We start from the raw sequence: 14,398 nt of genomic DNA on the forward strand, positions 1-14,398 counted from the left end.
ACAGCTATTAAAATATCATCACAAAGAAAGCCTCCTTATATGGGAAGATCTGACAGAAATGTTGTTTAAAGAAAAAAAGCAAGGTACAGAAGAATATAGTGTTATTTATGTTATCTTTTGTATTTGTATTTGAATAAAGAAATTCTATGAAAACTAATATAACTACTTATTTGCATTCGAGACAGGAAAAGGAGCTACTAACAGAAAGCACAAATGGTAAAGGAATGTGAACCAGATTTTTCACTGTATACCTTTTTATAGTATTTTGATTTTTCAATCATGTGTGTGCACTGTATATTCAAAGAAGGAAATGTACATATATATAGACTATTAGACATACAGATATATATAAAGAGACCATATATATACACACATATATACATATCTCTCTGTATATATAAAGAAACCATGCTATACCCCTAGAAATTAATCATTGTATAGCATCTAAGGGATAAAGTCAGCTATAAGTAAGTCTGCTAAACTGTCAAATGAAGATATAGGATATTCAAATGGTTTCACATTCCACTATAAATAGGGTCCTATTTATACATTTCCATCTGTAGTAAAAGGTTTCATTTCACCATTAATTTTCCCTATAATGTCTTTATTATTTAAATCTTTATATTAATTTTAGACATTCTCTAGGCCTCTGAAACAAAATATCTACGCCATTTAACTAATTCTCATCCAGTATGTAAACCAGTGACTTTCATTTAGCTCTTTTCTACTGTACCTGTTTATATTTTCAAAGTTTTCCCCCAATTGTTAAATTTTAAAGATAAATTCCATCTGTTAATCAAATCCAAATAAAATATACTAAAGAAGCCAAACAGTGCTTCTCAAAATTTAATGGACATGCAAATCATTTTGGAGTCTTGTTAAAATGTACATTCTTATCCAGTACTCTGGGGTGGAACTCAGGATTCTGCGTTTGTAATACTTTCCCAGAGGAACTGGTACTACCTGCCTTTAAAACAAGCTGAGTAAGTCAGCAGAGTGGCACAGCAAAAGCGTGCGGAGATCATAAAACACACTGAATTAGTAAAGCTCTGAAAAAAGACTACTGAAAGTTCTTTCAATTGACTTGAGTTGGGTTACATTCAATACTATTTGAAAAAATCAACCAGTGACCAGCACTGGAAAGTTTTCCTTTCATAAAGATTCACTATAACAGTGTTCCTCACCCCACTTTGACCTTATAGATACATTCTTTTGGCTATCTTCTGACTACATCACTCCCTTTTTAAAATGTTTCAGTGGTTCCCCAATGCCCTGCTTTCCATTAACTTTGTTACCACTGTTCTTAAAATATTCAGTAAGTAGAAGTGTTCTAAGATACTAGATTTGTTGGCAGTGTATATTTAATATCACCTCTATCTATTCCGTAAGATTATTATAAGAAACAAAAGATAATGTATGAGAAAACACACTGAAAAAATACAAAGTACTATGTAATTAATTACAAGCTATCTCCCACATTGCAGCAAACAAAGGATACCATATCCATAATGGTCTAGAAAATTCTTCATGAGACTTTATGGAATGCATATATAATTAAGTGCCTTATAATGTTTTTTTCATAGAAGGCAATATATTGTTTATAAGAAACTAAAACAAGTTTTAGTTTTAGTTTCTATCCCCTATTCCTTCTTATGTTTATATTTTTATTCAGCACCTAAATTGCCATTTTCTATTTGTATAAAATGTTATAGGGGAGAAAGTGGCCTTATTTTCAGAGAAAAAGATTTCTTTTTACAGCAATTCAAAACATTATCCTTTGTTTCCCCTAAATATATTCAAATTGTGACTGGAATAAAAGGCCCATTAGTTATCAAGGAAACACAAATCAAAACTGCAATAATATACTATTTCACACCCATTAGAATGGTTAGAATTAGAAAGTCGGATCATGGCCAGTGCTGGCCAGGATGTGGAGAAATTGAAACCCTCAAACACTGCTAATAAGAATGTAAAATATTATAGCCACTTTGGAAAATAGTCTAGTAGCTCCTTAAACTGTCACCACATGACCCAGGAATTCAACTCCTAAGTATATGCCGAGACAGATGAAAACATATGTCCATGCAAAAACTTGTACACAAATGCTTATAGAGGCATTATTCATAGTAGCAAAAAGGTATCTGTGGGGTTCAGAACACATTATCCCATATGTATTCTGGCATCCTGACATTTGAAAAAATGGCAGAAGCAGGAAAGTCTTTCTGACCTTGCCCTTGCCCTTCTCCCCTGAACCAAGCCATGAAAGAATTATCTGACCTTCCTCTAGAGTAAGTCATAAAACCTTTATTACAGAGGTCCCTACCCTGTACACAAAGGAAAATAAGTGTCCTTATTTCTGAAGACACAGAGACACAAAAATCTGAACAAACAGGTCTTACTAAGTTCCCTCCAGTTTATTGCCATTATATCATATACTTTTTTCCTCTGATCATACTTCCATATGACTCTCCAGGAAAATACTTTTCCCTGTTTCTTTGGGTCTTCATTTCTAAAGATTCCTGTGTCAGCCAGGCGCGGTGGCTCAGGCCTGTAATCCCAGCACTTTGAGAGGCCGAGGCAGGCAGATCACGAGGTCAGGAGATCAAGACTCTCCTGGCTAACACGGTGAAACCCTGTCTCTACTAAAAATACAAAAAAATTAGCTGGGCATGGTGGCGGGCGCCTGTGGTCCCAGCTACTCGGGAGGCTGAGGCAGGAGAACGGCATGAACCCGGGAGGTGGAGCTTGCAGTGAGCTGAGATCACACCACTGCACTCCATCCTGGGCAACAGAGCAAGACTACGTCTCAAAAAAAAAAAAAAAATTTCCTGTTTCAGTAAAATGTACATTAAAATAAATTTGAATGATTTTCTCGTTAATCTGTCTTTTTCTAGGTGCCTCAACCAGAAATAGCAATGGGTGAGGAAAAGGTATTGATTTTTTCTCCCCTACAGTGGAAACAACCCAAATATCCATCAACAGACAAATGGAAAAAGAAAATGTGGTATATCCATTCAATAGACTATTATTCAGCAATTTTTTAAAAAAACGAAGACCTGATATATGTTACAACATGGATGACTCTTGAAAACACTATGCTAAGTGAAAGAAGCCAGTAACAAAAGACCACATATTATATAATTCCTTTCATATGAAATTCCAGAATAGGAAAATCCACAGAAAGAGAGAGTATATCAGTGGTTTCTTACGCCTAGGGGCTTGGAGTAGTGGAAATGGGGAGAATACTGCCCTGAGAATTAAAAAGTATGGGGTTTCTTTTTGAGGTGATAAAATGGTTCTAAATTGACTGTGATAATTGTTATACATATCCATGAATATACTAAACAAACCATTGAATTGTATACTTTAAATAGGTGAATCGTATACTGTGTTAATTATACCTCGAAGCTACTTTAAGAATATAAATATTCATGAATGAAGGACAAAAACTCCCCATTTGACTATATAATCACAGCTGTAGTGTTTTTTAAAAAGCAGTATTACTTTTAGTTGCTAGAGTTAAACTGCTACTAACATAATCTCTAGGCTGGAAACCTGAGAGACACCTTCAGCTAATGACCAAGTCCCACTGATTCTTCCATCATAACCTCTGACTTTTCCATGTTCTTACACTGCCATCCTCAGTCTGGGCTCTGGGCTCTGGGGACTTCACATCTGCCCTGCCCACTTTAACCATTTGCTTTTTCCAAATCAAACACATCTAGCTTTTAAACCCAATTACGGTTTTCTCAATAACCTTCTCAGAAGGCTAATGTCCCTCAGACCAAGTTTAGATTTTTCCTACTAGCATTCAGGATATTCTAATCTGCTTTCTACTCTGTCTCCCAACCCAGCTTCATTTCCTAGTACTATACATCCAATAAGAGAACACTTTGTTCAAGCCAGAGCTCTCTCTTCAGTGTCCCTTGTACATACTACATCCATTCATTTCTCTGCTTTTTATTGGGCTATTCTATTCTGATGCTTATTCTCCATATTTACCTGTATCCTACAAATCATTCAAGGCTCATTTCAAAACCCCACATCACCCATGAAGGATTTGTGGGGAACTCCAACTACAAATGATTTGTTACATTTCCTAGCCACCTCTAGCACTTACGATCTGTGCTGCATATCTTAGCATTTGATTTACGTGCTACTCATCTTAGCATTTGATTTACATTCCACATATTTTAGCATTTGATTTACCTGTCACATATTTTAGCTGTTGGTTTACCTACCATCTCATTGCATGTCTTTCTAGTTTTCCAAAAGAAACATCTTGTTTCAATAAGATCATTACTTCCTTAAGGACTATCACCTTTTCTGGTATCACTGAGATCATATAGTACAGTGCTAGACCCAAAATACACACTCAGAATTTCTAGAATTGCACTGCTGTTTTGATTAATTGTGAAGTGTAACTCACCATCTTATTTCCCATCATTTTACATACCTTTCTACTATAAATGCAATTAATAAACCCAAAGTCCAAAAGGTAAATACAGTACCTTATCATACTGACAGACAATTACATTATCCGTGTCAAACAGGTCTGGCACATCCTGTTCACTAACATCATCTCCAGAATTTAAAGGGTCCTAAAGATGAAAGATGATCACATTAAGGAATATTATGATGCTTTAAATTTTTTAAAGATAAAGAGACATATAGAAATAAAGGAACTTGGCCGGGAGTGGTGGCTCATGCCTATAATCCCAGCACTATGGGAGGCCTAGGCAGGCAGATTGCTTGAGGCCAGGAGTTCGAGACTTACTTGGGCAACATGGTGAAATCCCATCTCTACCAAACATACAAAAAATTAACTTGGCATGGTGGCACACACCTGTAATCCCAGATACTCGGGAGAGTAAGGTAGGAGAATCATCTGAGCCCAGTAAATTGAGGCTGCAGTGAGCCATGATCGCACCACTTCACTCAAGCCTGAGCAATAGACTGAGACTCCATCTCGAAAACCAAACCAAAACAAAACAAAGAAATAAAGGAACCTAGAGCAGCAGAATATAATTGTACTAAAAGTCAAACAGCCTGGTTTAAATTTACCCTGTTTGAGCCGGGTGCAGTGGCTCACATTTATAATCCCAGCACTTTGAAAGGCCGAGGCAGACAGATCACTTGAGGCCAGGAGTTCAAGACCAGCCTGGCCAACATGGTGAAACTCCGTCTCTACTAAAAATATAAATATTAGCTGGGCATGGTGGTGTGCTTGTAATCCCAGCTACTCAGGAGACTGAGGTGTGAGAATCATTTGAACCCAGGAGGCAGAGGTTGCAGTGAGCCAAGATCGCACCACTACACACCAGCCTGGGCAACAAAGCAAGACTCTGTCTCAAAAAAAGAAATAAAAAATAAAAAATAAATCCCTGTTTGGCCATTTAATAATTACAAGACTGACCTTAGGCAAGTTACTAATTCTCTCCATATCTCAGTTTCCTCATATCTAAAATCAGGATAGGAATAAGAACCATAGGACTTTGGGACTATTAAGATAAGGCAGGTAAGACTTAATACGATGCCTGGCACATATGTAAGGCTACCATAAATGATAGCTAATACTACTTATACACTTTTTAATAATCACACTCTACCTGGAGTTTATGACATTTATTAGAATTAGAGCAGATACTATATGTTTCTACCAGGCTGCCTTCTTTAACAGCCATTCCCATTCCCTAGATCACCTACTACCTCTACTTAAGACCAATACAAAAGCCCATTCCCAAATATTTATTATTGGTTTTAAATTACAGTTGAAGATTAAAAGTTTAAATCTAAGGATATATTAAGTCTTTTTTTTTTTTTTAGACAGAGTCGTGCTCTGTCGCCCAGGCTGGAATACAGTGGCGCTTCTTGGTTCACTACAACCTCTGCGTCCTGTGATTCTTTTGCGTCAGTCTCCTGAGTAGTTAGGTTTACAGGCATGTGCCACCATGCCCAGCTAATTTTTATTTTATTAGTAAAGACAGGGTTTCAACATGTTGGCCCAAGCTGGCCTCGAACTCCAAACCTCAAATGATCCACCAGCCTCAGCCTCCCAAAGTGCTGGGATTACAGGCTTGAGCCACCATGCCCAACCCCAAATAAGTCTTATTTCAAAAGAGTAAAGAAAAGATTAATCTTGCTATTCCTTTTGGTTCCAAAGCATAATAAAGTAGAAATGTTATAAATTAATAAAGAAAGTCTCAGCTGAAAAGCCATCCTTACCTCTTCTACAATGTCTACTTGAGGATCTTCATTATCGCTACTGTTTGTGGCTGAATCCTCATTTGAAATACTGTCAGCTTCTTCTTCAAGTACCTTCAGATCTCCTGCATCAATAACCCCTAGAAATTCATTCTCATCTACATCTCTTGCACTTCCTGTTTCTTCATTGGAAGATGTATCACCGGTTCCATCGACTTGAATTATTTCACCAGTATCATCATCAGTAACCCGAATGCTTAAATCTACCCGTGAATTAGAATCCTAGAGAAAGAAATACACTAAAGTTCAAGTCAAATAAGGCATATAAAATATTGAATCCAAATTTAAAATTAACAGACATTCCACAAATGGTCACTTCAAGCAAATTTCTGCCTTATGACATTAAAATCTGAATAAGCCTAGCATTTCTATGTAATGTAGGAATAATTTTTTAAATTATAAATAAAGTAACCACCTACTTACAATCATAGGGAGACAGCAAATCAGTTCATTACTTTCAGATAATATTTACCAGTTTTTATACATACCATCTAAATTTATATAGTACCTATTAGGATTTAACTATTTCATTTGACTTTAAACAATAATTCATTGAAATAGAAAAGACAAATGTCATTGTGCTTAATGGATAAATAAAAATGTAAAGGATTATACTAAGTGAAATAAGCCAAACACAGAAGGACAAACCTTAGATGATTCCACTTATATGAGGCACCTAGAATAGGCAAATTCAGAAACAGAAAGTAAAATCGAGGTTACTAGGGGCTATGAAGAGGGGAATGAAAAGTTATTGTTTAATGAGTACAGAGTTTCTGTTTGAGAAGACGAAAAAGTACTGGAAATACAGAGTGGTGATGGTTGTACAACACTGTGAATGTATTTAGTACCACTGAAATGTACACCTAAAAATGGGTAAAATGGCAAATTTTTATGTTATAGATAATTCACTGCAACAAAAGTAAAAAATATATAAAGGAAATTTAGTAATCACCTCTGGTCACATAGATGGCTATTATTTTATCATTACCTTCATCCAGCACAGTTAACAAATAAACCCCTCTGCTAAGTATTTTATAGGCATTTTCTTATTTATTTATTTATTTTTTGAGACAGACTCTCGCTCTGTCGCCCAGGCTGGAGTGCAATGGCACAATCTCGGCTCACTGCAAGCTCCGCCTCCCAGGTTCAGGAAATACTCCTGCCTCAGCCTCCCGAGTAGCTGGGACTACAGGCGTCCGCCACCACATCCGGCTAAGTTTTTGTATTTTTAGTGGAGATGGGGTTTCACCGTGTTAGCCAGGATGGTCTCAATCTCCTGACCTCATGATCTGCCCACCTCGGCCTCCCAAAGTGCTGGGATTACAGGCATGAGCCACAGCACCTGGCCTGCACTCTTCACTTTTCAATGTAGGGTTCTATGTTGGTCATACCATACTACCCACCCCCCAATTAATTTGTCATAGATAGGACAAAGATCAATAAAATGTCAAGCTCCTTAAGATCAGGGGCTGTTTTATGATTATATATGTTACAGAATCTATAGCAGTAGTTCTTAACCACTTTGGAAAAGTCAGAGGCCCCTTGAAAACTTGATGAAAGCTCCAGATGCTATAATGCTGGTTGTTTTGGAAATCCATACATATGTTGACACACATATTGCATAAACAACAGGTTACATTAACTTTAAGACTGAAGTATAGAAGTGTAGCCCAAGTACATGGAAAAGATGACTTTCCATCCTTTACAATCAGAAATACAAAGGTCATACTAAGTGAAATAAGGCAAACACAGAAGGACAAATCTTATATGATTCCACTTATATGAAGTACCTAGAACAGGCAAATTCATAAAAACAGAAAGTAAAATCAAGGTTAACAGGGGCTATGAAGAGGGGAATGAAGAGTGATATAGCACCCAAAGAGCCTTCATCAAATCAGTCTGGAAAGTCTTGGGAATTTTAAGAGTCAAGAAGGCTACTAACAGAAGCCAAGAAGTTTTACTAAGATTTGAACAGATGCCCTCTATTTATATTTCTTCTGAGTTTGCAAGTCATAGGTGATGTTTAATACAATAATACTTAAGATACAACTTTAATAATCTCAATAACTTAAGATACTTTAATAATATGCATATACTCAACTTAGTTTTTGAGTGGACAACTGCCCTTCTAGGGTTCAAACCCATATGAATATTACCAATAATGAACTCTCAAAAAAGTATACCCAACAAATAATGCTGTGTAGAAAAATTCCAATTAATAGACCAAAATTATGTAAGTTTACATGTAATTAATTTTACTACATTGGAAACAGATTTCCTTCACAGATGAAATATAAGGAATACCACATGTATACAATAATTAGTGACTATGTGCTCAAAAATGAAAATAAGTCCAAATTACATAAATAAGATAAATTTGTACTCTGCTATGAATAAATTAGAGAAATCTTAGAGGGCCCACTGCCCATAATGTAAAAGCTGAAAAGAATGCTACTATCACACTAACAATGAACAAAAGCTGGATAAATTTACAAAATCACAACTTTTCTTGAAGCAGCCTGAAATCCAAGGAGGGACACCCCTTACAGATGGGACATACAAACATAACTCTCTATAAGAAGAGTAATGCCTATTTCCAACTATAAATACTATTTACCTCAGTCTCTCCTTTATTTATATAAGATGTCTGACATTCAGTCAAAAATGAGGCCGGGCACAGACACTCATGCCTGTAATCCCAGCACTTTGGGACACCAAAGCTGGCAGATCGCTTGAGCCCAGAAGTTCAGGACTAGTCTGGGAAACATAGCAAGATCCTGTCTCTACAAAAAATACACACACAAAAAAAAAATTAGCTGGGAGTGGTGGTGCATGCTGAGGACATGGAGGCAGGAAGATCACCTGAGCCCAGGAAGGTTGAGGCTACAGTGAGCTGTGATTGCACCACTGCACTCCAGCCTAAGTGACAGAGTGAGACGCTTCTCAAAAATAATAATACAAACCAAAAGCAACAAAAACCAACCATCACACTGCAAAGCAATCAAGAGAACCAGACTCAGAGATAGTTAGAAATGTCAGACTATGATTGATACACCAAATAATTTAGTGAAAAAAGTGGAAAAAAATCCATGAACAAATAAATAATTTCAGCACAGATAACAAGTTTGGGGAGTTAGGAAAAGAAAGAAAAAAGAAAAACAAGAATTTTAACAAAAAATTCTAAAAATAAAAACCACAATATCAGAGTAAAAATTTCATCTGAAGGGGTCATTAGTAGATGTGACAGAGCAAAAAAGAATCAAAAACATTCAGGAAAACAGAAAAAAGGAAGAACACAGACACACACACACACACACCCCCCCTGACAAGTTGATTAACAACTATATTAAATATAAATGGCCTAAACATCTCATTTAAAAGATAGAGATTATCAGACTGGATTAAATTAGCAAGACCCAACCATACGCTGTCTATCTGGGAGGCTAAGGTGGGCAGATCACAAGGTCAGGAGTTCAAGAGCAGCCTGGTCAATATGGTGAAACCCCATCTCTATTAAAAATATTTTTTAAAAATTAGCTGGGCATGGTGGCACATGCCTATAATCCCAGCTATTCAGGAGGCTGAGGCAGGAAAATTGCTTGAATCCAGGAGGCGGAGCTTGCAGTGAGCCAAGATCGCGCCACTGCACTCCAGTCTGGGCGACAGAGCAAGACACTATCAAAAAAAAAAAAAAAAAGGGAAGAAAGAAAGAAACTCACTTTAAATACCGTGACACAGGTAGGTTAAAAGAAGTAAATGAACAGAAAAAACACATACCATGCAAACACTAATCAAAATAAACCTAAAACTGCTCTATTAATATCAGAAAATGTAAAGTTCAGAACCAGAAATATTATCAGAGATAAATAAAAAACATTAAATAATAATAAAGGGATCAATTGAAGAAGATGACTATCCTAAATACTTATATACCTACAAACATAGCTTCAAAAATAAACTAAAAAGTAATAAAAGTAAAAGAAGAAATAGACAAATCTACTATTACAGATAAAGGCTTAAAATTCCTCTCTCAGTAGTCAATAGAAAAAGTGGACTCAAATTCAGTGAAGATACGGAAACCCTAGACAATGCAATCAACCAACTTGACCTAATTAATATCTAGAGAATACCCCACCCAAAAATAGCCAAATAGCTTCAAGAGCACACATCATGTTTGCCAAGATAAACCATATTCTGAAACACAAAACAAACCCTGACAAATTTAAAATATATAAAGTATACTCTCTGACCACAAAAGAATTACACTAGAAACCAATAACAGAAAGATATCTGAAAAATTTCCGAAATATTTAAAAATTAAACAACACAATTCTAAATACCCAATGGTCAAAGACTAAATCATAAAAGAAATTAGAAAATAATTGTAATTGAATGCAAATGAAAACATAATGTCCAAACTTTTGAGATATACCCAAATCAGTGCCTAGGGGGAAATTTATATCATTAATTATATCAGAAAATAAGTATGTCTCAAATCAATGGCCTAATATTCCACCTTAAGAAACTAGAAAAAGAAGGCCAAAATAAGTCCAAAGTAAACAGAAGGAAGGAAATAATAAAAATTTTAAAAGGGAAAAACAGTGAAATTACAAACCGAAAAAAAAAAAAAGAGATAGAGAGAAAAATCAGTAAGGCCAAAAGTTCATTCTTTGAAATTATCAATAAAAGTGAAAAACCTGGCCAGGCAGGGTGGCTCACACCTGTAATCCCAGCACTTTAGCAGGCCAAGGCAGGCGGATCACTAGAGGCCAAGAGTTGGAGACCAGCCTGGCCAACATGGTGAAATCCAGTCTCTACTAAAAATACAAAAATCAGTCAGGTGTGGTGGCGTACACCTGTAATCCCAGCTAGTCGGGAGGCTGAGGCATGAGAATCACTTGAACCCAGGAGGTACAGATTGCAGTGAGCCAAGATCACACCACCTGAACTCCAGCCTGAGCAACAGAGCCAGACTGTCTCAAAAAAAAAAAAAAAATTGAAAAACCTCTAGCATGACAGAGAGAGAAAGAGTGAGAGAGAGACAGACAGACGACACAAGCAAACAGTATTAATAATTAAAGAAGGGATGTTACATAGATCCTAGAGGCATTAAAATAATATATTATCAACTTTCAATAAATTTTACAACTTAAGTAAAATGGATAAATTCATTGAAAGAAATTACCAAAATTTACTCAAGAAGAAACAGATAACCTAAAGAGACATATCAGTTAAAGAAATTTAATTCCATTAAAAACCTTCCCACAAAGAAAAATTCTAAATTCAGAAAGCTAAAAACTCTATCAGAAAACAGGAGAGATACAGATATATAGCAATTCATTTTATGAAACTAACATTATCCTAATATCCAGCACAAAATAAGAAAACTACAGACCAGTATTCCTCATGAACATAGAAGAAAAAATCCACAACGCAATTTTAGCAAATTGAATCCAGCAATGCATAAAATGAATAACACAACATTATAAAAGGAAGTTTATCCTGAGAATGCATTTGAAAGTTGAACATTCAAAAGTCAGTGTATCTCACCATATCAAAACATGAAAGAAGAAAACCCATTTGTTTCAATAGATATAGGGGAAAATTGTTTAAACCTAACGTCAACTCATGATTTAAAAAAACAAACTATATTAAAGAAAACTTTTTCCATCTGATAAAGGATATCTACCAAAAAAAAAAATTAAAACCATACAGCTAACATAGTACTTGATGAAAGATAGAATGCTTTCCCCTTAAAATCAGGAACGAGATTTCTGCTCTCAGCACTCTTATTTAATTTTGTACCGGAAGTCCTAAATCAGTGCAATAAGCCAAGAAAAAAAAAGCTATGGGAAGAAATATATATATATACCCATATTTATATATATACTTTATAAACATATATATATAAAACATAATGTCCAAACTTTTGAGATGTACCCAAAGCAGTGCCTAGAGGGAAATTTATAGCATTAAATTTATGCTATAATATGTGTGTGTGTGTGTGTGTATTTTTTTTTTTTTTTTTTTTGAGACGGAGTCTGGCTCTGTCACCCAGGCTGGAGTGCAGTGGTGCGGTCTCCACTCACTGCAAGCTCTGCCTCCCAGGTTCACGCCATTCTCCTGCCTCAGCCTCCCGAGTGGCTGGGACTACAAGCGCTCACCACCACGCCCAGCTAATTTTTTGTATTTTTAGTAGAGACAGGGTTTCACCATGTTAGCCAGGATGGTCTCTCTCTCCTGACCTCGTGATCCACCCGCCTCGGCCTCCCAAAGTGCTGGGATTATAGGCGTGAGCCACTGCTCCCGACCCCAGAAGAAATATTTTTTTATTCATCAAAATAGATTACAGTCTACATAACGCAACCCCAAAGGGTCTACAAAACAACTACTAAAATTATTAAGTGGGTTTAACAAGGTCACAGGATATTAGGTCAATTTACAAAATTCAACTGCATGTCTTATAGTAGCAATAAACAATTAGAAATTGAAATTTTAAAACACTACTTTTAGACCAGGTGTGGGGGCTTATGCCTGTAATCCCAGCACTTTGGGAGGACAAGACAAAAGGATCGCTTGAGTTCAGGAGTTCAAGACCAAACTTATCTCTACTAAAAATAAAAATGTTTAAAAATTACCCAGGTATAGTGTTGTGTACCTACAGTCCCAGCTACTCAGGAGGCTGAGGCAGGAAAATTACTTGAGCCTGGGAGATTAGGGCTGCAGTGAGCTATGTGAGCTATGACCTGCCACTGCTCTCCAGCCTGGGCAACACAGCAAGACGTTGTCTCAAAATATAAAAATAAAAATAATTTTTTAAATGTTTATTATACAGCATTTTATGTTTTAAAAAATTATTTTTATAAAATCCATTTTTACATTAGAGATCTCAAAATGGGAAAATAACAATGTTTTACACTTTAATACTTGTAGGCAGATTGTTTTAGGACAAGTAAAATAAACATATTTGAAGGATTAAGTTTCAGTTTTGATTGATTGATTGAGATAGGATCTCAGTCTATTGCCCAGGGTTAAATGCAGTGGCCCAATCTCAGTTCGCTGCAGCCTTGACCTCCTGGACTCAAGCGATTCTCCCACCTCAGTCTCCCGAGTAGCTGGAACTACAGGAGGGGAGCGCCATGCCCAGCTCATTTTTTTGTATTGTTTATATTGATGGGGTTTTGCCATGTTGTCCAGGCTGGTCTTGAACTAGTGGACTCAAGCAATCCTCCTTCCTCAGCCTCCCAATGTGCTGGGATTACAGCCATGAGCCACTATGCCCAGCCAAGTTTCAGTTTAGAATGTGTAATATTTTAATACATCTACAAGGGAAACCTCTTTCCTAAATGGAACTTCTCTTTTTTTTTTTTTTTTTAACTTGTACTTTAGGTTCAGGGGTATATGTACAGGTTTGTTATGTAGGTAAACTATGTGTCATGGGGGTTTAGTTTACAGGTAATTTCATCACCCAGGTAATAAGCACAGTACTCAACAGGTATTTTTTCTGATCCTCTCCCTCCTCCCACACTCCACCCTCAATTATTCCCATGTTCATTGTTCCCCTCCTAGTATCCATGTGTTCTTGTTGTTTAGCTCCCACTTATAAATGAGAACATGGTAGTTGAAAATAAATTTAAAAAATTATATACCTTTAAAGCATCAAGAGAAAAGCAACTCACCTACGTATAAGGAATCCCCAATAAGTGTTCTGGCAGATTCCTCAGCAGAAGTTTGAAGACCACAAGGCAGTGGGATGACATATTTAAAGTGTTTAAAAAAAAAAAAAATCAACCAAGATTTCTGTATCTGGCAAAATTATTTTTCAAAAATAAGGGAAGGAGTTGCTTCCAATCTCTCTCTCCCACTGCAAAACCCAGCTAGAGTAGTTCCTATTGCCATGGATCTCCTTGAATAAATTCTGCCTTACCATCCTTTAAAAAATGAAAGATAAATTAAGACATTCCTAGATAAAAACCAAGGGAATTCATTATCATTAGATTTTCCCTACAAGAAATACTTAAAGGAGTCCTTTAAATTAAAATGAATAGATGCTAGATAGTAACTTGAAGCTACACAAAATGTAAAATTATCTGGTAAAGGTAAATAGATGGACAAATACAAAAATCAGTGTTAA

The 14,398-nt window shown here is 36.1% G+C and overlaps 1 protein-coding gene across 1 annotated transcript in view; it reads right to left on the bottom strand.

Annotated features, from left to right (window-relative positions):
- Window positions 1-14,398, bottom strand: part of GTF2A1L (general transcription factor IIA subunit 1 like) — a 60,831-nt gene that overhangs the window by 3,406 nt on the left and 43,027 nt on the right. Inside the window, exons 7-8 of the mRNA XM_045369352.3 lie at window positions 6,226-6,486; window positions 4,512-4,601 (exon numbers count right to left, since the gene is read on the bottom strand). Coding sequence (XP_045225287.2) covers window positions 4,512-4,601; window positions 6,226-6,486 — 351 coding nt within the window. The remainder of the gene's footprint in view (window positions 1-4,511; window positions 4,602-6,225; window positions 6,487-14,398) is intronic.

The sequence above is a fragment of the Macaca fascicularis genome, chromosome 13, assembly GCF_037993035.2.
Source record: "Macaca fascicularis isolate 582-1 chromosome 13, T2T-MFA8v1.1".
In the NCBI taxonomy this organism is placed as follows: domain Eukaryota; kingdom Metazoa; phylum Chordata; class Mammalia; order Primates; family Cercopithecidae; genus Macaca; species Macaca fascicularis.